The 25,787-nt window shown below is 42.8% G+C and overlaps 1 protein-coding gene across 2 annotated transcripts in view; it reads right to left on the bottom strand.

The window, feature by feature from the left end:
* Positions 1-9,435: 9,435 nt before the first annotated feature.
* The window catches only part of LOC114663926 (E3 ubiquitin-protein ligase znrf2-like), a 197,439-nt gene continuing 181,087 nt past the window's right edge, over positions 9,436-25,787 (bottom strand). Inside the window, exons 4-5 of one of the 2 annotated variants that reach the window (XM_028817878.2) lie at positions 16,374-16,455; positions 9,436-9,698 (exon numbers count right to left, since the gene is read on the bottom strand). In XM_028817878.2, coding sequence (XP_028673711.1) covers positions 16,398-16,455 — 58 coding nt within the window. In that variant the 3' untranslated portion in view covers positions 9,436-9,698; positions 16,374-16,397. Of the gene's footprint in view, positions 9,699-16,351; positions 16,456-25,787 lie in introns of both variants that reach the window. The other variant, XM_051935683.1, reaches the window with a different exon arrangement.

Raw genomic sequence — 25,787 nt, forward strand, 5'->3', positions numbered from 1 at the left:
TGACTTCCCAGCATGCTCAGGGGTCCAGAGCGGTCTGCTGCCTTCGTTTCAGAGTTCACTCCTGGTGCCCCCCTGTGGCTGAAGGTTGTTTTCACCACAACAAATAAAATCGTATTAACATAACAATCGGTGTGCGAATTACGAGAACTCGGCCCTTGACTCACCTGATGACCTCCACTTCCATCATCCGAGAACGTGTGGGCACGTCCATGTCCTGCTGGAGGCCCAAGTTTCATACATCACTGCCATCTGTGCCCAGATCCTCTACAATAACACGGGGGGGGGGGGGATGGGGTCCAGCTCTGGTCCTGTTGGGCCCCCACATCTGTTGCAGTTTCGTCCCCCAATGCAAATTGCATGCCGGTTAAGTGGACTGGTGCCGTGACATGTGTGCCCTGTGATGGACTGGCACCTGCTCTCGATAAAGTGGGTTAGAAGATGACGTGACATTTCGAGAAGAATATAAATGTGTATAAACAACAAGTTGATACCAAAGTGGATGGAATGGCAGACAAAGCGTTTGAGGGGTCCTTATCGAGACATGAAGAGGGTCCAGTCAAATTCTTACACACACGTGCCAATCAACATGCACCGGGTCACTGCTCTCTGATTAGGGGTGGACACTTCTGCAAGTCGCTGTATAATGGGGTCGTTCTCGTCACGTGTGTCATCAACATGCACCACGCCGGACCTCAACACTTCTGTCTTATAACAGAGAGACATGAAAGGCGCTCTATAAAGGACACACGGATTTCTGGGGTCCCGTGTACAGACTCCTGTGAAGTTCTTGCTAACCAACGTGCACCGCATCTCCACGCCCGGCGCCACCATCAGTTTCTGTACCTTAGACGGCCGCCACTCCTCGATACGAATGTAAGCGTCACACCGCAAGGAAAAGAAAAAGCTGAGCTGATTAAAGCAGGAGACCCACTGAAGACCACTGGACTGTCGACTTCGTCCTCCCGCTTTGACCGCCTTCTTCTCCTTCAGGTCTTCCTCCCCGGTGGACTGCACTACTGAGCGGCTCCTTATCGTCAGTCACTCTTGTGCCTTTTAATGTCACTATGATGAGTTACTGCAGAACTGGTGGGTACAAAGAATTCCTGCGCCAACAGCGAGGGGAGTCAGACTGTTGTTTTATTGCAAACACTTAGTGTATTAAAACAACACCCTGAATGGCGTTGGGAACACACAGAGCCATCGTCACTGTCGCCGTCAGCCTGCTCATAGCCTTCATCGAACAGAACGGACTTCACGGCCAGCGCTAAATGTCACTGGGAGACGGACCACCCAGACCCCCAACTGGCCCCACTCGTGACTGGGAATGGAAGCCAAGAGTGTCACGATGTGTCACAGGCCACAGCTTTGAGGTGTGCAGCCGAGGGGGAAAACCGACAAAGAGCCCCAGCTGGGATTTCTAACTCGAGACAATCGACTATGGAAGGGCAGCCTGCTGGTCCTCATCTTTTCATCCTGGGGACAAACTAAAGTTCAGCCTTTCACATCTGTCTTATGTAGCGCCCTTCACATACCCATCTACCTACGGTGCCCACCACATTCCATCATCCTCACAAAAACAAAGAGATAGAAAGTGAAGCTGCTGCCCCAAGTGTGCACCCCGGCTTCTTACCTCCATTGGCCTTTCGTGGACGGCGTCGCCGGATTGCCTGTGCAGACAGGAAGTGATGTCACGTGATGTCCTTCCACCAAAGTGGCTCCGCCCAGGTGGCCTTCAGTAATCGACGACTTTGCTTTCAGGGGCCTCCTGGTGTATTAAGGGGTCCCAGAACTTTAGAAACTCCAGCTGTGCATTTTGAAAGTTGCTTTTTTTTTCCATTCCCGGTCAAGGGGGGCTTAAACGAATCCCAGAAGGCAGCAACAGACCCCCCCAACCCCCCCTAATCAGGACAGCACTCCATCACAGTGTGTATAAGCTGGAACAGTCGTCATTAGACCATGAAAATGGAGTTTTGGCCAAACTTCCTTCACACCCCCAACCCAAGGACCCCCTCACCCCCCAAGGAGAAGCTTTGTGATGAAATCAAACTGAAATGAAGGGGAAGTGCATGTAGGACTGCAGCCAGGAGGCAGAGGGGACGTGGAGATGAAGCAGAAGCCTGGACCCCCTTCAAGGAGGATCTGGACGGCTCAACAAGTGGCCTCGATGGACTGGATGCTCTCGTCTAATGTGCCCATGAATAGCGCCTCTCACAACGTGGACTGCACTAATGTGCCACCCTTGGGTAGGTGAGGTCAGCAGCACACTCGAGGTGCCCGTTCCCAAGGTCCCCACCTTCACACAAACTGTCCAGTCCGACACGTCTTGTGTCACATGTGGCGTCATTCAGACAGGCCAGCACATCTTGTGACAGTTTGAGATCACCTGAGCGTTGCAATGGGCCAAACAAATGACCTTTGTGACTTTGAACATGGCACAACGGTCGGCCCTGGCATCTCCCAGATGGCTTTTTATGCCCAACTACTTCAAGAATTCACCAAGAATGGTGTGAAAAGCACAAAATGGCCATCGGTAAGCGAGAGCCATATGAGCAGACAGTGTGGCCACAACCAAGCAGGACAGATTTGATGTCACCCTTTACTGACGTCTGCCTCGCAAGGCCATCAACAGAAGGGCACATTGGGTTCAGACATTGTCCACGATGAAGAACGCACATCTCGAGTGGGCACAGAGACAACAAACCCGGACCACTGAGAACTGGTTGTTCAGACAAATCCATAGGAAGGATCAGAATTTGGTGCAAGTCACCCGAGTCCATTCAGCTGTTTTGCTTGGTGCCAGAGGTGGCACAGCACCCATCAGAGCCCCGCTACCCACTGAAGAACGTCTGAATTGTAAGGTGTGCCTGAACGTCTCTGCTGACCACAGCTCCTCCATTCATAGTTGGTTTATCCACACACTTCCACCACGATGACATGCCAGGTCTCATGGCACATTTTGTCAATGAATGGTACCAAGAACATGAGCCCGCAGTGCCCACAGTGCCCAGATCTCAACTCTGTTGATAAGATGGAAAGGGCAGCAAACAGTCAAGTCATCCAGTTTGGAGCAGCGGCACAAAGACGTCCTTCCAGTGCCAGGTACGACATTCCTGAGCGGCACACCCAGCGTCTTGTAGAATCCATGAAGAGACAAATTCAAGCCAAGGGAGGAACACAACACACTACGAGAGCGGTGGTCCCAAGAAAATGGCACCTCGAGTGTATTTTAAAGCCCCCTGTTAGGCTGGGTGAGTGCGTTGGCACTTTGATTGGTTGGGAAAGAGAAAACAAAATTCAAACACCCTAAAAGATGGAAACCTCACCAGATGAACGCGGACACATTTTCTTGATGGCAGGACGTCAGAACGTCCCACCAGCCTCCTCGGTATCCAGTGTGGTCTTTCCTGATGGACACGCAGACCTGAGGCCCTCACATTCTTAATGGCAGGGTCCCCAAATGGCCCTTGAGGGGTCTACGAGTCACCCAGAAACACAGATCAAGTGCCACCGCTCGACTTTCAACAGCCGCCACTCCACTCGTAGTCAACCTGCATACAGAAGGCCAGTTTTCATTTTTTTTAGGGTTTTATTTTATTATAAAGCTTTCATTTTATTTCCCAAGAAAAAATACAAATGATTCAAAATTATTTACACACCTCTTTGTGGTGAATTTCAAACCAAGCAATCAGTGAAGCACAGACAGCAGACCAAGAGACGACGAACTGACAAGTGGGCTTTCAGCGTCCACAGAAACACAAACAAGGCCACCGAGACCCAAAGAGCAAGCGCAACAAGATGGCAGCTGGCGTCCCTACACGGAGCCGTCCCACACACGGCCCCCTTTTTAACGTCACCTCACAGCCAACAGCGGAACCCGATGGGCACTCACAGGCGGGCGAGCCAACAGGCTGCTCTTTTCAACTTCTGCTAAGGGGCAGGGTGGCCGGACGGCGGGCAGCATCTTTTGTTTTGCTGCCAGGTTGGCGTTCATTTTATGTGATCTGTGAACTGAGTAAGCTGACAGTCCTCAAGACTGGGGAAAAATGGAAAAAAGAAAAAGACGCAAACATGAGAAGGAGCTGCGCTCGGGTCAAAGGTAAAGGCGCTTAGGCGGCCGTGTACCCCGATGTGATGACGCCCCTTCGTGTTCATGTGTGGGTTTATTTAGGGTCTTCAAGATCTTCCAGGCCAGCGGTTCTCAATGTCGGTGCTGGCATCCCAGTGGCTGCAGGTTTTTGGTTTGACGCTCGGCCAGTCACCTCCCTCGAGCTGAGCTCATTGGCTAATTAGCTGGCCTTTCTTTTCTTTTCATATTCCGATTTAAAATGAGCTGCGGTATGAGATTTACATTTACACGAAACGTAGAAAGAGCTTAGAAAACACTCGCTGCTGCTTGGCATTTCTGTCATTTATGTGTTATATAAAATAGAGCATTACAGTAACTGCAAACCGTTACTAGCCCCCCTGCTCTGCCCAGGTGGTGCCACCACTGCTCTACTTGGCAGCTGTTCTCCGGCCCCAGCAAAAGACACCCAAGACACTGGGATTCTTGGAGTCCAAGTACGACGATTTTACTAGACGGCCTAAAATGGCCTAAAATGACCAGGAAGGCCTCCATGACTGGGATTGTGTCCGACTTTGTTAGTTATAACCGACTGCCGGACCCCCCCAACAGCCATAGTGTAATGATAATATTAACAGGCAGACATTGTTGGGGTTCCGAATTGCTTTGTTGTCCGAGTGCCTCTGCACATGCGCCCACATTACGTAATCAGCCACAATTAAACACATTCATGTTAGGCGGGGTGCCCAGCTGGGAAATTTGAACCCCTGCAGATTTTGTTTTTTCCTCCTGCATCTCAGTGCACTCCCTGGCCATTAAACCACAACATCAGACTTGAAAACAGCCCATAAACACCGGACGCCACTTCATCCGTGGTAGGAAGGTGCGTACTGATTGGACTGTTTTTGGTATCTTTGTTATTCATTTACGTTCTTATCTTTTCAGTTGTTTTTTTATTGCAACATTTTCTTTGCCACTTGGAGACGACACTCTTTGTACAAAGACGTTCTACAGAAATACGAGGGGGAGTCACGCTAAAGTTAGGAGATGGGATTGATCAGAAACCTTCACAAAACTGGTCACGTCATTCACTTCTCAATGCCCTTGCACCACCTGCCTGGCAGTGCCAGCAGAATAAAAGGTTTTGTCTTGTCCTAGCTGCCACTTGGGCACCGCTGTCTTCACATCATCTTCTGACTTGAATCGAATGACCGCCCAGATGATTTTTTTTATTAGCGGCCCAAAAAGGTGGAAATCAGACGGTGCCAAATCTGGCGAAGGAGGAGGATGTGGTAATAACTTCAACTTCAGTTTCTCCAGACAAGCCTTAGCAGTGTGTCATTGTCTTGCAGCCCACAAAATGAGACAGAAGTCCCCGCCGCTTGGCTTCCAGCGTGTCTAGTGACTGGAGTGCCCCTCAGCATGAAGAGTTCGACAATAACTCGGGTGCACAAGTGGCGGCGAGGACGAGACAAAACCTTTTATTCTGCTGGCACTTCCAGGCAGGGGGCGCAAGGGCATTGAGAAGTGAATGACATGACCAGTTTTGTGAAGGTTCATTCCTTCAACACCATCCAGCCTCTGCTCCTTAGGGACAAGCTGACAGAGATGGGATTAGATTCATACCTGGTGGCGTGGATCGTGCACTATCTTACAGACAGACCTCAGTATGTGCGTCTCGGGAACTGCAGGTCTGACATTGTGGTCAGCAGCACAGGAGCGCCACAGGGGACTGTACTTTCTCTGGTCCTGTTCAGCCAACATACATCAGACTTCCAATACAACTCAGAGTCCTGCCACGTGCAAAAGTTTGCTGACGACACTGCTATTGTGGGCTGTATCAGGAGTGGGCAGGAGGAGGAGTATAGGGACCTAATCAAGGACTTTGTTAAATGGTGCGACTCAAACCACCTACACCTGAACACCAGCAAAACCAAGGAGCTGGTGGTGGATTTTAGGAGGACCAGGCCCCTCATGGACCCCGTGCTCATCAGAGGTGACTGAGTGCAGAGGGTGCAGACCTATAAATACCTGGGAGTGCAGCTGGATGATAAACTGGACTGGACTGCCAATACTGATGCTCTGTGCAAGAAAGGACAGAGCCGGTTATACTTCCTTAGAAGACTGGCGTCCTTCAACATCTGCAATAAGATGCTGCAGATGTTCTATCAGACAGTTGTGGCGAGCGCCCTCTTCCACGCGGTGGTGTGCTGGGGAGGCAGCATAAAGAAGAAGGACACCTCACGCCTGGACAAACTGGTGAGGAAGGCAGGCTCTATTGTAGGCACGGAGCTGGACAGTTTGACATCCGTGGCAGAGCGATGGGCGCTGAGCAGACTCCTATCAATTATGGAGAATCCACTGCATCCACTAAATAGTATCATCTCCAGACAGAGGAGCAGCTTCAGCGACAGACTGCTGTCACCGTCCTGCTCCACTGACAGACTGAGGAGATCGTTCCTCCACCACACTATGCGACTCTTCAATTCCACCCGGGGGGGTAAACGTTAACATTATACAAAGTTATTGTCTGTCTGTATACCTGCATTATTATTACTCTTTAATTTAATATCGTTTTTTTTGTATCAGTAAGCTGCTGCTGGAGAATGGGAATTTCCCCTTGGGATTAATAAAGTATCTATCTATCTATCTATCTATCTATCTATCTATTATATAGTGCCTTTCATTTCTATCTATCTATCTATTATATAGTGCCTTTCTATCTATCTATCTATCTATCTATTATATAGTGCCTTTCATTTCTATCTATCTATCTATCTATTATATAGTGCCTTTCATTTCTATCTATCTATCTATTATATAGTGCCTTTCATTTCTATCTATCTATCTATTATATAGTGCCTTTCATTTCTATCTATCTATCTATCTATCTATCTATCTATCTATCTATCTATCTATCTATTTTCTGATCAATCCCATTTTCTAACTTTAGCGCGACTCCCCCTCATATAAATGTTGTAAGGTTTGTAAATCTAATTAACTGTTACAGCAGCACAAAGTCTGCACAACACAAAAATATACTGAACAGAAACAAAAAAAAGTCAAATTCACCTTTTCTGCTGCTTTGAATCCTAATAGTGACAGCGAGTGACAAGTGGAGCAGACCTGGCACTGAATGCCAACATGGTGCTGCTACTCCAGCGGGGGGCCCATTTATGTGCTCGTTAGCGAAAAGTAGTTGGAATAACCAGAAGACCTAGAAAAGGAGTGGAAATTCATGATGATGACGACAATCTTAAAAACACTATCCTTATGTGACAAACAAAAATGCTTGTTATTCTACATAAAAATACAAAGTAAGCAAATCCAGTTTTGTAATTTCTAGGGCGACAGCAAAACATACAAGCTGGCAAGTAACAACAAGTAAGCTTGCTGAACGAGTGGCGGAGTTTGTTAAAATTAGAAGCCGGTCGAGTTGAAAACTTGCAGCCACAGGAATGAGCTTGAGAACCAATACACCAAAGTGCGTGGAGACAAACTAGCAGGCACTTCTGCACACAAAGCATCATGGGAATCTGGAAGAAGCTACTGATGTGTGGAGATCATGGCTGCATATCACAGTAAATGGTGCCCTCTTAATGTTTTAATCACCGCTGATTTGTATGAAATCAGGACCATATTGCCTTTTTGTGGGTGTTTTCATTGGCGGGGGACATGTCAGCAGAAGATGATAAAGAGATTCAGCTTCGGTTTACTCGCCCGTAGAGCTGCTTCATTCAGCTAGGATGAATTTAACATTCTGGCCTTCCCAGCCACAGAACAAGGGAGGATGAACAAGATGCATTACACTGACTGAGCTGCAGGGCTTGACCATCACACAAAAACAGTCAAAGGACCACCAGAGGTGGGAGGTCAACATTACTGTTATTACATGACCATCAGAACTGCTGCCAGCACGGCTCTCGTGGTAGGAATTTCATTTGCTGTTTAACGAGTCAATGTGAAAATTTGTTAAAAAAACAAAAACACAATATAAGAAACAAAAAGAAGTTCATAAGCAGCAGCAGCAACAGCAGCATGATCAAACAACAATGGCGGAGGCTCGACGACTATGTACACTTTTCCCTGTTATTTTTTTGGTTAGAGTCTGGGATCAGCACTGCTTCATGTCCCAAACAGATATTGCTACAACCCAACAAGGACCTTGAAGGCTCTCAAAATAAATGAGGAAAGTCCGCAGCCTTCACCGTTGCAGACAACATGAACAACTCGAGTGCCCGTTGTTGCGTTTTGAACTCCGTCAAAGCGTTGAAAAGGCCAGGAGCCCAGACGGTATGAAGAACGACTCGCCGACGCAACTCCGCTGGCACGATTCACATCCTACAGTCGAGGAGTTTGGCTCATGTAGCTCATTGAAGATATGTGCACCATCACATTCAGCACTGAAGTGCACCCATGGCCGACATCTGTTCACTAGCGTTGGCGCCTCTTGTGTGAGTATGCCCTTTATTAATGCAGTAAAGGCACTGAGGACGGTTCAACGGCAAATGAAGAATCGGCTGAAAGGTTTTGAGGTGTAGCTTTCATTTGTGGAAGTCTGGTTTACAAAATGCAAATCATTCTGAGGAGATGGTCGCTGGTAGTAAAGTATTTGCTGGAGTGCATCATGCATGTACGATACACATACAGAGATGCAAGTGCAAGTTTGTGTGCAGAGAGAATCAAAATGGCAGTTCAAAAAAAAAAATTCATAACTTTGAACAAAAGTGAATAAACAACAAAGGAAACGTGGCAACGCAAAATTACACAAATGGAGGGAAATGCGTTTTGAAATTTTCTTTTGTAATTTTATACTAGAGAAGCAGCCATCCTCACACAGGTAACCGCGCTCTGAGCCCGTACCCTGTGAGGAGAGCAGCACAACGACAAACTGAAGTTTGGTCACCAGACTGCAAAATGTACTTCATTAGAATTGACAGGTCTGCTGGCAAAACTAGACGGAGTTCTACCGACGTGTGGAGGTCTGACATCAGCCTCTCTTAGGTGTTTGGCAGCAACATCACTTTGATTTATCCACCGTTGAGTTGCTACGGATCTATCTGTGCCACCCACCCCCCACCCTCGCCCGAATTTGGAAGACACAAACTTTCTGGAGATTTTTATCACTGTGGCTCAGGTTTGGAATGATTCTCTTTTTCACCATCTTTAAAGACAATGATGTCAAGAGGTTTCAATCAAAAATGCATTGTCTGGTTGGAAGTACAGGAAAAATAAATAAATGATTGATTTCAGAATCTGATGTGCATGAATAACTTATGAATCATATGCGTGCATTTGGAAAGTTCCGTGTATATAATGGATGTGTCGGCTGAACGCACTCTCACGCACACACTTGCACGCAGATACCTAAATGCATATATAGATTTAATCCCTGAAAGCTGATTCAACAAATTTTGGCACATAAAAGAGATGTGGCAATTTATTTGAAGAGCAAAGAGATTGTTTCCCTTCCAAAATAAGTGGAGTTTCAATGCGGTGTGTCTAAGAAAAGCAATTCAGTCACTCAGTGTGGGGAAAGACAGCAAAAAAAGTTTCTGTGATGGCATTGGCTTCATCTCCTGCAGTCTTGAGTGGTGTGGGCAGATCACTTTCTTGATACAGGAAAGACCAAAACCTACAATAGAAAATATAACAAAGAAAACCGTTATTATGCTAAGAGAACAGTACAAAGCATAGTTAGAGCACACATATGCATATGGCTCATAATAAATAACAGCAGGTCACTCCAGTGCCAAAGACCACAGGGGTGTAAACTTCCATCTACCCAATGAGATTGTGTCCTGCGTCTTAGCCCTGAATGCAATTGTTCCTCATCATCATCGTATGGTGATAACAATAATGAGATCAATGAGAAAAGGGGAGTTGAGCTGCTCTGAAAATTAAGGAGACACAAAGACAACGACCTGCTTGTTTACCAGCAACTTCAATCTACTGGATAATGAGACAACAAAGACTGGAGGAGGCAACAAAAAAAACCTGGAGACTCCTCAAAACTAGAGAGGTACTTAAAAAAATCAATCGTAATGGTTGTGTGAAGAGTACAAATCACAATTTGTAAAAATTAGTTATGGGGTTTCTACTGATTCAACATTCTAATCCTCCGTGAAATACTCAAAAGCAAACTAACAAAGCAAAAAAAAACAAAAAAAACATCAAACTGTAATAATTGCTCTTTTGGCCTGCTGATCACAAAATCCCACTTTAAATTGTTCTGTCATGTCCTGTTTTATTGCAGTTGCCTATTCATTGATTTCCTCTCATTTATAGTATAACTGGAACATGTGTGTTAATCTAAAAGCCGTGGCACTGCAGCTCGGATATGGTGGATTCAGAAAGTCCTGAGACCTTCACTTTCTGTACACTTTTAATGTCAGCAGGCCTGCTCATGAACTGGGAGGCTCCCTGGATTTTATGTTCCTATTTTAAGTGAATGAGAACCACTGATATAGGGTAAGTAAAACCAAACTGTGGGGTGGGCCGGTGGGGGGCGCAAAGTAACAAAAAGGGGGGGCGCAAAGATGTGAAAAAAACAAAACAAGAATAGAAAATATGAAAAATCCATCTATTGAAACCAAAACAAATGAACTTAAACTACATTCTGATACTAGAAAAATAAATCTAGAGTTAGATAAATGTCGATAAAAGTTAAGTAGGTATAATAAAATATGCATCTATGATATTTCATTAATTAAAAAAGAACAAAATGGTATTAGTGGGCTCCTTTCAAAAAAACCTTAGGGGGGGTGCGATTAAAACTGTTATGAAAACTTGGGGTGCAAATACTTAAAGGTTGAGAAACACTGCCCTATATAATCACATTTAAGTTCTCCCATGGATAAGTCAGGGCTTCATTTTACTGTATAATTTCCGGTATTTTATAATGTCAGTCATATAAATCGAATGCGGAAAAGTCACGCTATTGGTGCAAGAGATTCTGATATGCTAACGCCCACCTGAGAGAATCACCACGGAGCACACGGCCTTTTGTTTTCTATGTATTGTGCCTACGTGACCACACGGTAATACCTGAACTATTCCGAAGCAACATCTGCACTGTTTTGCGTTTTTTGTATCTCACACCCTCATACACCTTTACCATAACAGCATCCCTTATCTACAATAGAGCATTCGATCAGAAGAAAATATGAAACTGGTTTTAAGTTAAAAGTCATTGAAGTGGCGAAAGAAATTGGGAACTGTGCTGCTGCAACAAAATCTGATGCATCTGTGTAATCAGAATATAAGTTTAATGTCACTGTGCTCTGTACAAAAAGTATTTTATAAATACACTCACATGTACAGGTCAGGCCAAAGTTAGCACACAGGGGCTCTCAGCATTTAGAACTGCTAGGCAAGCATTTGAAGAGAGAAGGTACAACTACGAAAATGGGCATTGGACTATTTCTGTACATTAGAGATGAAATGGAATCCTCTCCTTGCTTTGTTTGGAACCTAAGTAAGGGCCTACACGTGGAAAAAACTTGGAGAAGCAGCCAAATACTTTGAAGCCGACGGACGGATGGGTGACATCATCATCCGTCTTGAAAATCCTTCCATCACAGCGACGAAAAATGGCAGACTGTATACATCAAGATCCCACCTTGGTAATTGTCTTTCTATGGCTTCCTTCATCAGTAATGCTGCGTAAATCATCATTAAAGAAAGCCAAGTTATTTTCTCTTATGTGATTTCTTACCGCCAAATCACTATGGGAGGGGTATCACCTTTTAATATTATATCTATATAGTTTCAGGTTACTTAAAATGCCACAATTAAAAAGAACTTATTTCAACTAGGGAACTATCGCCTCCTACAGGAAATAGTCTGAGAAACTGATGACAGATTGGAGGAGGCAAGAAGATGTAAAGAAAAAAAAAATGTAAGGGTCGCATTTTTAAACATCACATTGTGACATGCACATCCCTCTCAGAGCAGGTTGGGTATTTTAGTCTTAAGTTGTGCAGTAGTTTCATATATGGACTGTCTGTATAAAATATTATAAGAATGACATTTTAGAGAACCAATCAAGTCTTGAATTGACTTCCAAGACCAATCAGATGCTATATGAGCGAAGGTAAAAGGGTATTCGTGAAGTCATCAAATAAAATTAGCACATACACAGCCCGGCCTCATCCTCTGATTAATCTGCACGTTTTAGAGATCAGGAATAGTTCTTGAATTACCAGAGCAAACGAATCATCAAGAAATGGATGTGAATTATTGTGGAGTAAACAGATTGTAGCTCATTTACAAAGAGACTGATAAGGTGTGCAGTGTGACTAAAATAGTGCGTCCAAAGGCATTTAGCACAGAACAAGAAGTGCCGTTTCATAGTGATGATGATATAGACAGACAGTGTGTCCCAACTACATAGTTTAGCAATGAATAAATAACTGCCTTTGGATCTATTTGAAGATAAGTGAATGCCTAAAATGTTTTGTTTGCACTTACTCACACATATACAGTACACCTGCATTTTTATAAACACTACACATGCGTGCCATTCAGGGGACTGAAGGGTGATGACGGACAGTGAGCTCTGAAAGGCATTGCATGTCACAAACCAGTAATTCAGTACTACATAGAGTCATCTTTCTGACAAACTTGCATCAGCCACCAATAATTCTAATTCACTGCACTTTGAGCTACATCAATTGTATAAAAACGTGCTATATAAATAAATGTTGTTGTTGTAATATAGGGTTGCACATTATATGTACATTTTATTGACATTTGTAACACAAATCATTAAATTCTTCACAATAAGATCTGCAAAGCAAAGGACACAAAGTCAGTGAAACATAACAGCATTGTGGTGCGTCTCTGCAGATTCCTCCCATTCTGCTCAAGTATTCGTGCTGGGACCAGCGATGGCTGAAACTCCAACAAAGGCCACAACTAGGAGAATGAAACGCAGGCAGGAAAATGTAATGTGCCACTTTGCCTCCCTCCATTAAGAAAAGTTGGACATGTAAATCATTTTCTGATATAATGTATGTATTTGCAATTTTATTTTTCCAAAACTATTGGATCTGTCAATGATTTGTATTTTTATTTTAATGGAGAACTGAACATATGAAAGGCTTTTGTCCAGTTTCTGGCTATTTATGAGTTTTTCGTTGGCTCTGGTAATTCTAGTGCTAAACTATTTTTTTTTTTAGAAAAACTACAATGTAACATGGCTGTACTAACCATTTTCTGAAAAGTACCATCTTCTTCCAAAATAAAATATACATAACACTTAGAGTAAAATTACATTTTCATGCAATAAACCAGCAGACATTAAAACACTAAAATATGGCTTAGACCTTAGGGTGTTATTTTTAAATGGAGAAATTTGCCATTTTTGCCCATCAATCTATACTCAATAACTCAGGCTGACAAAGTGAGAACACATTTTCAGAAAGATCTGCAAATTAATTAAAAATCTAAAACTGAAATCTCTCATTTATTAAGTATTCAGGCTCTTTGCTGTGTGCTCAGGTGCATCCGATTTGCTTTAATTCTCCTTTAGAATTTTCCAGAACTTGATTGGAGTCTACCTGTAGCCAAATGAATTGATTGGACATCATTTAGAAAGGCACACCTGGACCTGTGTATAGAACAGGGGTGTCGAACTCCAGGCCTGGAGGGCCGCAGTGGCTGCAGGTTTTAATTCTAACCATCTTCTTCATTAGTGACCAGTTTTTGCTGCTAATTAACTTCTTTTGATTTAGTTTTAATTAACTTGACTCAGGTCCCTTAGTTGTCTCTTTTTTAATTAGCAGCCAAACAATAATGAGACACAAAACGAGCTGCCACATGTCCAGCTCACCTGTACCCGTCACACAATATCTGAAAATAAAGAAAAGTGAAGGTCTCGGTAAGGTTGATCTCTCAGGTCACCAAAACATTTTGATGAACAGAAATTCAACAGTTTTGGAAATGTCGGCTGTGGCAGAATAAGAGCAGCAACAGGCCGCAAAATTAAATAATGGGCTTAATTAACAGCAAGAATCAGCTTCTCATTAATAGATTGGTTGGAGTTTGAAATTCCAGTTTAGCTGCTCATCTGTTGGCTTGTTTAATGTCTCATTTCTGTTTGGCTGCCATTTCATGAAGAAACAAATCAATTCAGAGGACTGAATCCTTAAAAACAGGGCTATTAAAATGAAGGGAAAAGGAGTTAATTAGCAGTGAAAACTGCTCACTGATTAGGAAAAGGGTGAGAATGAAAACCTGCAGCCACTGCGGCCCTCCAGGTCTGGAGTTTGACACCCCTGGTATAGAAGGTCTCACAATTCACACTGCATGTCAGGAAGAAAATCAAAACATGAAGAAACTCTCTGTAGACGTCTGTGATCAAACTGTGGAAGGACAACCATATAAGCAGCACTCCAGCAATCAGGTGTTTATGATGAAGTGGACAGACAGAAGCATGAGGAAAAATATTCTCTGTCCGAAGAGATAAAAATGAAAGTCTTTGAGCAGAACTCCAAACACAATGTCTGTCGAAGACCAAGTGTGGCTCATCAGCTGCCTAATACCATCATCCCCTACAGTGAAGCATGGTGGTGGAGGCATCATGCCATGGTAGTGCTTCTCAGTGGCAGGGAGACAAGTCAAAATTAAGGGAACGACAAATGCAGCCAAATACAGAGAGATCACTGAAGAAAACCTGCTCCAGACTGCACATCACCTCAGACGGGGTTGTTGGTTCACCTTTCACCAAAGCATAAAGCCAAGACAACAATGGAGTGGCTTCAGGGCAAGTCTCTGTTCTTGAGTTGTGAAGCCAAAGCCCGGACTTAAGTGCCACAGAATATGTGAGGAGAGACTTGAAGATGGCACTTTACAGACACTCCCCATCCAATCTAACAAAGCCTGAGAGGATCTGCTAGGAAGAACGGGAAAAGCTGATCACATTCATGTGTGTAGAGTTTGTAGAGACTTACTGAAGAAGACCTGACGCTGGAATTGCTGCTAAAGAGGCTACTGCATAGTACTGAATTAAGAGTCTGAATACTTCAAATTCATTCAAACTCAAAAAATGAAAAATCTAGGAGACCTTTCTGAAAACATGGTCTTTCTTTGTCATTATGAGTTATTTAGTGTTAACTGATGGGCAAAAACGGCAAATTTGTCTGTTTAAAATGAAATCTACACCCCAATAAAGTATGCAGAAAGCAAAGGTGACCAGGTTACATTCTGAATCCACCGTACATTATGAGAGTGTCCTGGATTTTCTTGCTTTCAGGATTCAGCTTTTGAGCCTGGTCATTGCCTGTGTGGACTTTTCTCCTACATCTCTAAAAACGTGTGTAAAGAATTATTATAAAACAAATAAACCAATCACGTACATTCAATCACACTATTTTGCTATAAGGCCTCTTGAAATTTTAATAAATATTGAACTGCTGAGAAAAGGGAACTCCTACATTAAATCTCACATTATTTTCACTGCTTTTCTTAGGTAGGGGTTAAACTTTGCTTTTTTTCCTTGGTATTTAAATTTTTTTTTGTTATCTTTAAATAAAAAATGACACTATTTTCACTGACAGTAAGCCAAACGGGTGCTGTTAAATACAATGCTTGTTTTCTTTTTAAGCAGCCTCCTCTTAGAACATTTCTGAAAGGTTGAAATGGAACATGGCTAGTATAGGGATTTGCTCAATGCTCCTTTCTGTAATCATCTACATGAGCACCTAGTTTATTCTTTGAGAGTGACGCTCACTCAACAATTGAAGACATTTTTGAACACAGCAGTCCAGTGGAAAAACACTCCCCGTGTACTGTGATGCCATTTGGTTGATTCTGCACTTCTCTCTTCAGCACACAAAAATCGGCTACTCTTTTTTATTTGCTGTATAGGGCCACCGCAGGAGTCATGTCAAGTATGTGTAGTTATGTGTAATTGACACCTAGAAAGATGAGGTGAAATACTGTATGTGCAACTAGGGTGAATGGTAAAAAGACAAAATTAACATTCATATTATTTAATCACAACCTTCAATTGTTGATTTTCAGCATTCCAAAAGGATGAATTAGAACTATCATTCCAATCATGACGATCTCTCACACTCGTCCATTAACATGCATTCTTTGTGTATTTTACTTATTAGACAAAAGTCTTCATGTTGGAAGAAAGCGTTAGACAGGTCAGTAGCGAATCCTTGTACCACAGACGCACAATACTGCAGCAGTAATTACAAAAATAAATTCCATGTTATCTGTAAGTAGCCGTCTTGCGTGTCATAATGGACTAAACACTCAAATTTTCACCTGCACACCGAGTTAAAAATGACTTTACCTGTGCAAAAAGCATTTAAGAGCTTTAGTCTGACGGATGTTCTGGGCAGGACCTATTCACTTCAAACCATTCATCTATACAGCTGTTGGAAGAAAAAAAGAAAAATACATAAATGATTTAACTGTAAATAAAATACATATTTGTGAGGCTCTGATTAAGACAAACACAGACTGAAAAGGCTGTCATGTATTTGATTTCTAGCCACACATATGGTAACCCTATCTCAGTTTAATGCTACTCAAGTCCAGTAACTTCACTGCAGGTTTGAGGTTGCTTATCTGCCATCATTGAGCAAAATATTTACATTTCATTCCTAGTGCTACCTCTTTTTCATCCTAATACCAGAACACCAAAAAAGAGAAAATTGACTGGGCTGGGATAAACGAAGGCAGAGGTGCACCTCAGTGTTCTAATCACCCTGACAATACGAGGACATTTTTAAACAAATTACTAACTTCAAGTTCTGTCCAATATGGCACAAAGATATCAGAAAAAAATAATAAAATACTGAGGAAACTCCAAGTTGTGTGACAGAAGCATCATGGCCTCAGAGCAGCACGGGTACCTGTGACAAACATTTCCTCCGGTGCAGAAAGCCTTCTCAGAAGGGCTGCTTGAGGCAGGGATGCACAGGCACTTCTTTTTGCAAGTTTCCCCAATCTGGGGGAATGTGTTTGTTGTGTTTTCCACCTCTCAAGTGGATTTAAATCACTGAACGCCTCATTTATCATCATCTATCTATCTATCTATCTAGCTCTTGATTTCCTTTCTAATGGCAGTGTGCAGAGACTCGCCTTCTCTGAATTCCTGTTTTTAATAAAAAGACGTTTTTTTCTTTTTTGTTCCTTCCCTTCTGTCATCATCTGCTGCAACTTCTGCAGCCATAGGAGCGTACGGAGCAGGGGAAGGAGGCAGGGATCTGTGGGAGTTTATTATACAGTATAGGACATCACTACTGAAGACAGCACTTCTGACCAATGATCACAAGGGAGAGGGCGATCTTTAATTCAAAAAGACAATCCCTTGAGGTTTTCATTTCCTGCCAATTATGTGAGCTGATTATTCTGTTTTTTTTTAGTATATATCTAACATTACTTTATCAAAAAAGCATGCACTTTGCATGTTTTCAACAAATGATTGGATAACTGACATGTAGAACATGTGACATGAGTAACAGATTTTTTTTCCCCCCATGTACTTGGCTGTTGTACATCATTGGCAACTCGTGGATTCTATTATATAGTAATTTTTTTTTTATTTCATCATTCTGGATCAAATCAAGAGATTAAAAATTGTTTTCAGCCATTACTACAAACTAACTACTTGAGGTAACATAAAAATATTTCCAAGTGGCGTATTCCTTTAAGTGAAGAAACAAATCATCTTGGCTGAGAATGTTCAAAAGTGGACATCTTCACTAGGGCCCAACTCAGAAGACACTGACTGATTGTCTGATTGCTTACAAATTGCTGGATAAAGAAAAGTAGATAGATAGATAGATAGATAGATGGATAGGATAGATAGGATAGTTAGGATAGATAGATAGGAACTGTATTTATCCCGAGGGAAATTCTTTTGTCATATACATGCTCAGTGCAACAAGAGGAATAAAGATAAGGTAGTAAAGAGTTAAAAAGATCAGTAGTAATAGTGCAAACAGAATAACAAAATAACTCTAAACAAAGTAACAAATAACTATAACTAATAGTTTGTATTATAACTATATAACTAATTTGTGCAAAGCAACAAACAACTATAACTAAAACTATAACAGATATAATAAAACAACAGATTATTAGTGCAAGTGGTTATGAAAAGTGACTTAGTGTTTGTGCCATGAATAAATGAGATAGCAGCATGTGATGATGGGATGAAACAAACATTCAGTAACATACAGATGAGTAAATAAAAAACCGAATGAGACCTAATGACAAAAATTCTGAAAAAGATCACCTACAGAATGAGGAAGAGTTATACAGTCTTATTGCACAGGTAGAAAGGATTTCCTGTGGCGTTCGGTTCTGCATTTAAGTAAGGTTTGTAAGGAGAAAAAAAAACACTCTGCATGTGGAGGTCTGCATTCCGGTTGTAGCGGGGCCACATAGTTAGTGTTGTAAATGTCAGTTCTGAGTGCGTCTCGTTTCATTGTCCCGTTTGCTGTTTGTTTGTGTATCAGTTAATGCCGTCCCCATAAAGGGGGATGGATGATGGAAGGAGACCACAGCCGCAAACCTGGAAAACACCTGTTCACGATTAATCAATTACTGCCGTCACAGGACTATTTAAACCAGCAGGAGGAGAAGGAAAAGAGAGGAGAGAAGGAGATTTTTCACATTCACGACCACGAGCCATCTGTACCTGTTATATTCCACATCGCACATTTCCATCCAGTTTGTTTTTCTATCTGCTGGACTTGCTTCAAGGACCTCATCACGAGAGACCCCGGGGTCGGAGTTAATCATCCACCACGCACCGAGGATTCACGGTGAGGCTGATCCATTTTGTCCGGGGAAAATCAAATGACTCATTTTTCGCTAATTCAGTCAACCGCATTCAGGACAGTTTCTTTATTACCGGACTCACGTTCACATTCAGTTCCATATATCATTCAATTTTTGTTATTCGTGTTGTGTGTTTATATGTTACAGGGGCAAGGGAGGGTTTTTGTTGTATTTATATTTGGTGGTGTCTTGTTGTTGCTGGGGTGGAGGGATATTTATATTTATATCTGTTTTCTATTTTTTGCATGTCTTGTTTCATTTAATACATTTAATCCGTTTAATTTTTCATCCTGCTTTTGTGTATTTATCTTTTCACCGTCGATTGTGGGGAAAAGTTTAATTGGTTAGAAGTACGGCTTGATAGTTTAGATTCAGTCTCAGTAAATCATCCAGGCCACAGGTCTTGGAGGTGTAGCTGCCGGCTGGGTAAAGGGGTCGGCCGTTACACGGTGGAAACTCAACCTGCAGGACCCATCTCTTTAATTATGTGGCCTGTAGATAAGTCTCGGGGGACACTGCTACTTGAAAAGTAAATACTGTAAACTGGCATCAATATTACAACCAATGCTGGTTCAACTGTAAAAAGTGCACACAGTTAGAAAAGGAGAAAAAGACTGCAAGCATGCATCTGTGATGTGGTTTTATTTTTCGTAAACTGAGTTGACAAATGGGTTTTTGCAGCCATTGTGGTTTATATGCATGTTTTAAAAATCCACATTGGCTAGAGGTCCGCAATTCACATGCCCTTTAAAGTGAAAAACAGGGATGTGGGTGATAGAACATTTGAGGACAATGGGAGAAAGCAGACAGAAGAAGAATTGCAAAATCAGTCTTGTGAAGGCCTCTAAGTTTGTAGCATCCACCCGGTTCTATATTTAACTGTCAGAAGACACCCCACTGCATTAAAAATGTAATGCCTGGAACTATTCATATATTAAATAAAGTTCATGTGAATTTGTTACTCGTGTCAAACAAGACTGCACGCTTACTGAATAACTACACCAACATAAGGGTACATATACAGGACATTTGTGACAGGCAAACTACAAATGCTGCTGGCACAAGACCTCTCACCAAATATTCTGTATTTAAAAAGGTCACGTCTTGAAAGCAGTAGTCGGCTTGAAGACCAAAGACCAGGAAGAAGCTCCATTGCACTGGAGGTGGCCTAGGATGCATATACTTTTCTGATAATGCTCTTTATATTTACTTGTGGTGGCGCAGTGGGTATTGCTGCTACCTCGCAGTTAGGAGACCTGGGTTTGCTTCCCGGGTCCTCCCTGTGTGGAGTTTGCATGTTCTCCCCGTGTCTGCATGGGTTTCCTCTCACAGTCCAAAGACATGCAGGTTAGGTGCATTGGTGATTCTAAATTGTCCCTGGTGTTTGCTTGGTGTGTGGGTGTGTGTGCGCGCCCTGCGGTGGGTTGGCGCCCTGCCTGGGGTTTGTTTCCTGCCTTGCGCCCTGTGTTTGACTGGGATTGGCTGCAGCAGACCCCCATGACCCTGTAGTTAGCATATAGTGGGTTGGATAATGGATGGATAGATGGATTTTCTTTCATAAGTTTTGGGGGAGTACAGATCTACAGTCACTCAAGGAGACTTGGAAAAGAACAGGGACTGTGACTGAAGAGAAAGCTTAAATTAATCTTTTTGTAATTTGTGCTTGTGTTAGCATTTAGCTCCGGTTTCCTCCCACAGTCCAAAGACATGCAGGTCAGGTGGATTGGCGATTCTAAATTGGCCCTAGTGTGTGCTTGGTGTATGGGTGTGTTTGTGTGTGTCCTGCGGTGGGTTGGCACCCTGCCCGGGATTGGTTCCTGCCTTGTGCCGTGTTGGCTGGGATTGGCTCCAGCAGACCCCCGTGACCCTGTGTTCGGATTCAGCGAGTTGGATAATGGATGGATGGATGGGTTAGCATTTAAGCTATTTAAACATGGATTACTGCTTAGATACGTTGTTCTATCAGAATTTCAGAATGTTTTTTCCTGTGGATTATTAAGACCCTTTGTTATTTTTTGTTTAGATACGTGTTTATCAAAGTCAGTTTTTATTTTTGTTTCATCTGTGTTTACCATGCTGCCATTTTGTGAGGTCATCGTCATTACATGATGATCCGTCGTTAGTGGCTTGGCTTTGGCAGGTGAGTGACGAGTGAGAATAAAAGCTGGCATCAAAGAAACTCTCTTTACAAGAGACTGTGGACAGTAGCAAGTGTCTGGTGCATTACTTTATGATCTTCTGGTATTGAAAATGTTAGAAATTCCTCTTAAACTTCATTTCTGGCTAACGTTTGGTGTCTGTTAACTTATTTGGAGTTCCAGGTTTCGACTCCTGTTAGCGCATTTAGGCTTAGAACTTATTTGTATGTCCATTTCCAGTTCTAAACCTGCTCAGTTTTCTATTGGCAGAACACATTTTAACAAGTGACAAACTGAATCTTTGTCCCAGTGCTACTATGGTGATGTACCGTGTTAGCCACTATGGATGTAGTGAGAAGTCAAGCAAAATGACACTTTTTGTTGGCTAACTAAAAAGATTACAATATGCAAACTTTCGAAGCAACTCAGGCCCCTTCTTCAGGCAAGATGGAGGCAGAACCTCTGTGTTTTTCCCAGTTGATTCTGGGGTATGTTTACATCTCGCCTGAAGAAGGGGCCTGAGTTATCTTGAAAGCTTGCATACTATAATCTTTTTAGTTAGCCAATAAAAGGTGTCATTTTGCTTAACTTCTCACTAATTTGTCACATACAGTTAGGTTCATAAATATTTGGACAGAGACAACTTTTTTCTAATTTTGGTTCTGTACATTACCACAATGAATTTTAAATGAAACAACTCAGATGCAGTTGAAGTGCAGACTTTCAGCTTTAATTCAGTGGGGTGAACAAAACGATTACATAAAAATGTGAGGCAACTAAAGCATTTTGTGAACACAATCCCTTCATTTCAGGGGCTCAAAAGTAATTGGACAGTTGACTCAAAGGCTATTTCATGGGCAGGTGTGGTCAAGTCCGTCGTTATGTCATTATCAATTAAGCAGATAAAAGGCCTGGAGTTGATTTGAGGTGTGGTGCTTGCATGTGGAAGATTTTGCTGTGAACAGACAACATGCAGTCAAAGGAGCTCTCCATGCAGGTGACAGAAGCCATCCTTAAACTGCGAAAACAGAAAAAACCCATCCGAGAAATTGCTACAATATTATGAGAGGCAAAATCTACAGTTTGGTCCATCCTGAGAAAGAAAGCAAGCAGTGGTGAACTCAGCAATGGAAAAAGACCTGGACGTCCACAGAAGACAACAGTGGTGGATGATCGCAGAATCATTTCCATGGTGAAGAGAAACCCCTTCACAACAGCCAACCAAGTGAACAACACTCTCCAGGGGGTAGGCGGGCATATCGATATCCAAGTCTACCATAAAGAGAAGACTGCATGACAGTAAATCCAGAGGGTGCACTGCAAGGTGCAAGCCACTCATAAGCCTCAAGAATAGAAAGGCTAGATTGGACTTTGCTAAAGAACATCTAAAAAAGCCAGCACAGTTCTGGAAAAACATTCTTTGGACAGATGAAACCAAGATCAACCTCTACTAGAATGATGGCAAGAAAAAATTATGGGGAAGGCGTGGAACAGCTCATTATCCAAAGCATAGCACATCATCTGTAAAACACAGAGGGAGGGAGGCAGTGTGATGGCTGCCAGTGGCACTGGGACACTCGTGTTTATTGATGATGTGACACAGGACAGAAGCAGCTGAATGAATTCTGAGGTGTTCAGAGACATACTGTCTGCTCAAATCCAGCTAAATACAGCAGTCAAATTGATTCATGATACAGATGGACAATGACCCAAAACATACAGCCAAAGCAACTCAGGAGTTTATTAAAGCAAAGAAGTGGACAATTCTTGAATGGCCAAGTCAGTCACCTGATCTTAACCCAACTGAGCAGGCATTTCACTTGTTGAAGACTAAACTTTGCACAGAAAGGCCCACAAACAAACAGCAACTGAAAGTTGCTGCAGTAAAGGCCTGGCAGAGCATTCAAAAGGAGGAAACCCAACATCTGGTGATGTCCAGGAGTTCAAGACTTCAGGCTGTCATTGCCAGCAAAGGGTTTTCAACCAAGTATTAGAAATGAACATTTGATGATTGATTACATCTTGCCTGAAGAAGGGGCCTGAGTTGCCTCGAAAGCTTGCATATTGTAATCTTTTTAGTTAGCCAATAAAAGGTGTCATTTTGCTTGGCTTTTCTCTACATTCACAATGGCTAACACGGTACAACACCCTAGTACTATGGACCTAACTGTAAATCTAATACGACTCTTTACAGTTTACTAAATTCTTGTGTGTGTAATGTAAACATCTGATGGAGCGATTTAGCCAGATTCCTCCTCTGAGAGGACTTGACGGTGAAACCCTAGTGCCTCAGGAGCAGAGCTATTAATATAAGAGGTTGAAAAACCAAGGTCGGATATCAAAAACTGAACTGAGAGTCCCCATTTAGCTGGGCCTTAATAGCTAATTTGAAGAAGTTGTACTCTGTGACCGCTGATCAGCGTCAGTAGCACAGAGAAGGAGAAGGTGCGTCTCTCTCAGCCTTTTTGCTGGTTTGTCTTTCTCTGCTGTAGAGTACCAGAGACCTGTGTGTTGCGGAGAGCACTGACTGAGGTTTTCTAAGGGTCTTTATCGGTTATGTTTCCATGACCTCTGCACTAGTGAGGTGTGTGTTTTGCTGTCCGTTTATGTACTCACTGGGGACTCTTTAACCCTATTTGTTTCTAGTCTTGCTCTTGGCAGGAAATGAGCCACAGCTCATCTCCCACAGCCTTCCTCCCTCAATATGTGAAGCTCAGAGGTCTCAATGATGCCCAGGCACTGAAGATATTAACACAGTTACTTGTAATATATAAAACTGTGCATTAAATATTAAGCTGCAAATCACCACTCTCTGACAATATCATTAAAGTGGATTGTGAAAGACCCCTCCACTTTGACATTTCATTATATTGTAGCCTTAAACTAAAACACACACATCAAGCAACAACGCTAACTACAGGGGGAATCACTGGGCTCGGTGCCAGGTTAAGGTCCTTGCTAGAGTCATCCACAATAGGACCCGTGATCACTTGCTCACCTCCAATGACTGGACCAGTCTGGTTTTACACCTAAGAAGTGTACCACTGACCGCATTCTGGCCCTGAGCGTTCTCATGAACTGCAAACAAGAGTATTGGCAGAGTTTCTTTGCAGCCTTTGTCGATTTTTGTAAAGTGTTCAACTCAGTTGATTGAGCTGCCCTGTGGGACAACCTGAGACTTCATGCGATCCCCCTCAAAGTCACTGGATATCATGGCTGGCCTGTATCTCGGTACTGCAAGCGCTGTGCAGAATGGAGGCAGAACCTCTGCGTTTTTCCCAGTTGATTCTGGGGTTCATCAGGGGTGTGTTCTGCTCCTACTCTGTTCAAAGCTTGCATGGACTGGGTGTTGGGCAACAGTGGCTGTGGGGCATCTCACTGATCTTGACTTTGCTGATGATGCTGTGATCTTCACAGAGTCAATGAAGGCTCTGATCAGGGCTCTTGAGAGACTGAGCGAGGAGTCCGAGTGTCTGGGCTTGCAAGCGCTTCCTGTTTTTCTATATGGTTGCAAGACATGGACCCCTGAAATGAAGACTGGACTCCTTCAGCTCTGTGTCTCTTTGGAGAATCATTGGGTATCGCTGGTTTGACTTTGTGTTGCTCACGGAGTCCTGAATGAGGCACATTACCTACATTGTGAGGGAGTGTCAGTTATGGCACTATGGCCATGTGGTTCACAGGATTCTCATTGTTGAGGACCCCAGTGGCAGGACCAGGCCAAGGGGACGACCATGTAACACCTGGCTGCGGCAGATAGAGGGTCATTTCCGGAGGATGGGACTGGACCTCGTGTCTGCCTGGGGGGCTGCCAACCAGAATCCCAAGCTCTTTCGTCGTGTGGTGGGTGCAGCAACGTGCTGTACAAGTGCATGCTCCCCAAACTGACTTGACCTGATCAAGCAACACTCAAAACCCAGAATGACGAAGCAAAAAAAAAAAAAACAGTATTTAAGATTTTTTGCAAATTTATTAAAAATAAAAAAATTGAAAACCAAGTATTCAAACCCAGCTGTTTTACTCTCTAAACTATACACAGTGGATTCAGAAAGCACTTGGCATAGCAAAATGTGAGAAAAGTGAAGAGGCCTTAATACTTTCTGAATCCACTGTGTATATATTTTACAGAGTAAAACAGTGTGTTTTTTTTTTGTTCTTTTATTAAATAACACAAGTTAATTATTTATACTTTGTTTTAATGGTGGAGTGGTGGCGCTAAGGCTAGGGATCTGCACTGGCAATTGGAAGGTTGCCAGTTCGAATCCCATAAATGCCAATAGGGACTCTGCTCTGTTGGGCCCTTAACCTACAATTGCTGAGCGCTTTGGAGTAGTGAGAAAAGCGCTATATAAATGCAAAGAATTATTATTATTATTATACTGAACAATTATATACCAATATTTGAAAGTGTATTTTCAGACATCCTGCTCTCCAGTCTTAGCTGTTGTTTGCTAAGAACAGAATGCCACCAAAGTCGCACATATTTCTAACAAAGGCAGTAGCCAGTGTAAAGAGCCCCTCAAAAATACAAAACAAGGAGAAGGCAAAGCTGAAATTAATAGTACAAGATTCTGCTGTAGTAACAGGGAGGTTAAATAAATAAATAAATAAAACGCCAAGGTCAGCAGGCCAGGCATTTCAGCAGCATTATGGGCCAATGTGGAAAACAGCAAAATATTACATTGAGTGCCTGGAATGAGAGGGGAAGCAGAAGTTGTCAAAAATGCAAAACTAGCCTTGGGTGGAAATGAAAGACAGCTATTTTAAGAAGTTCA

This window comes from Erpetoichthys calabaricus, chromosome 13 (genome assembly GCF_900747795.2).
Source record: "Erpetoichthys calabaricus chromosome 13, fErpCal1.3, whole genome shotgun sequence".
NCBI lineage: Eukaryota > Metazoa > Chordata > Cladistia > Polypteriformes > Polypteridae > Erpetoichthys > Erpetoichthys calabaricus.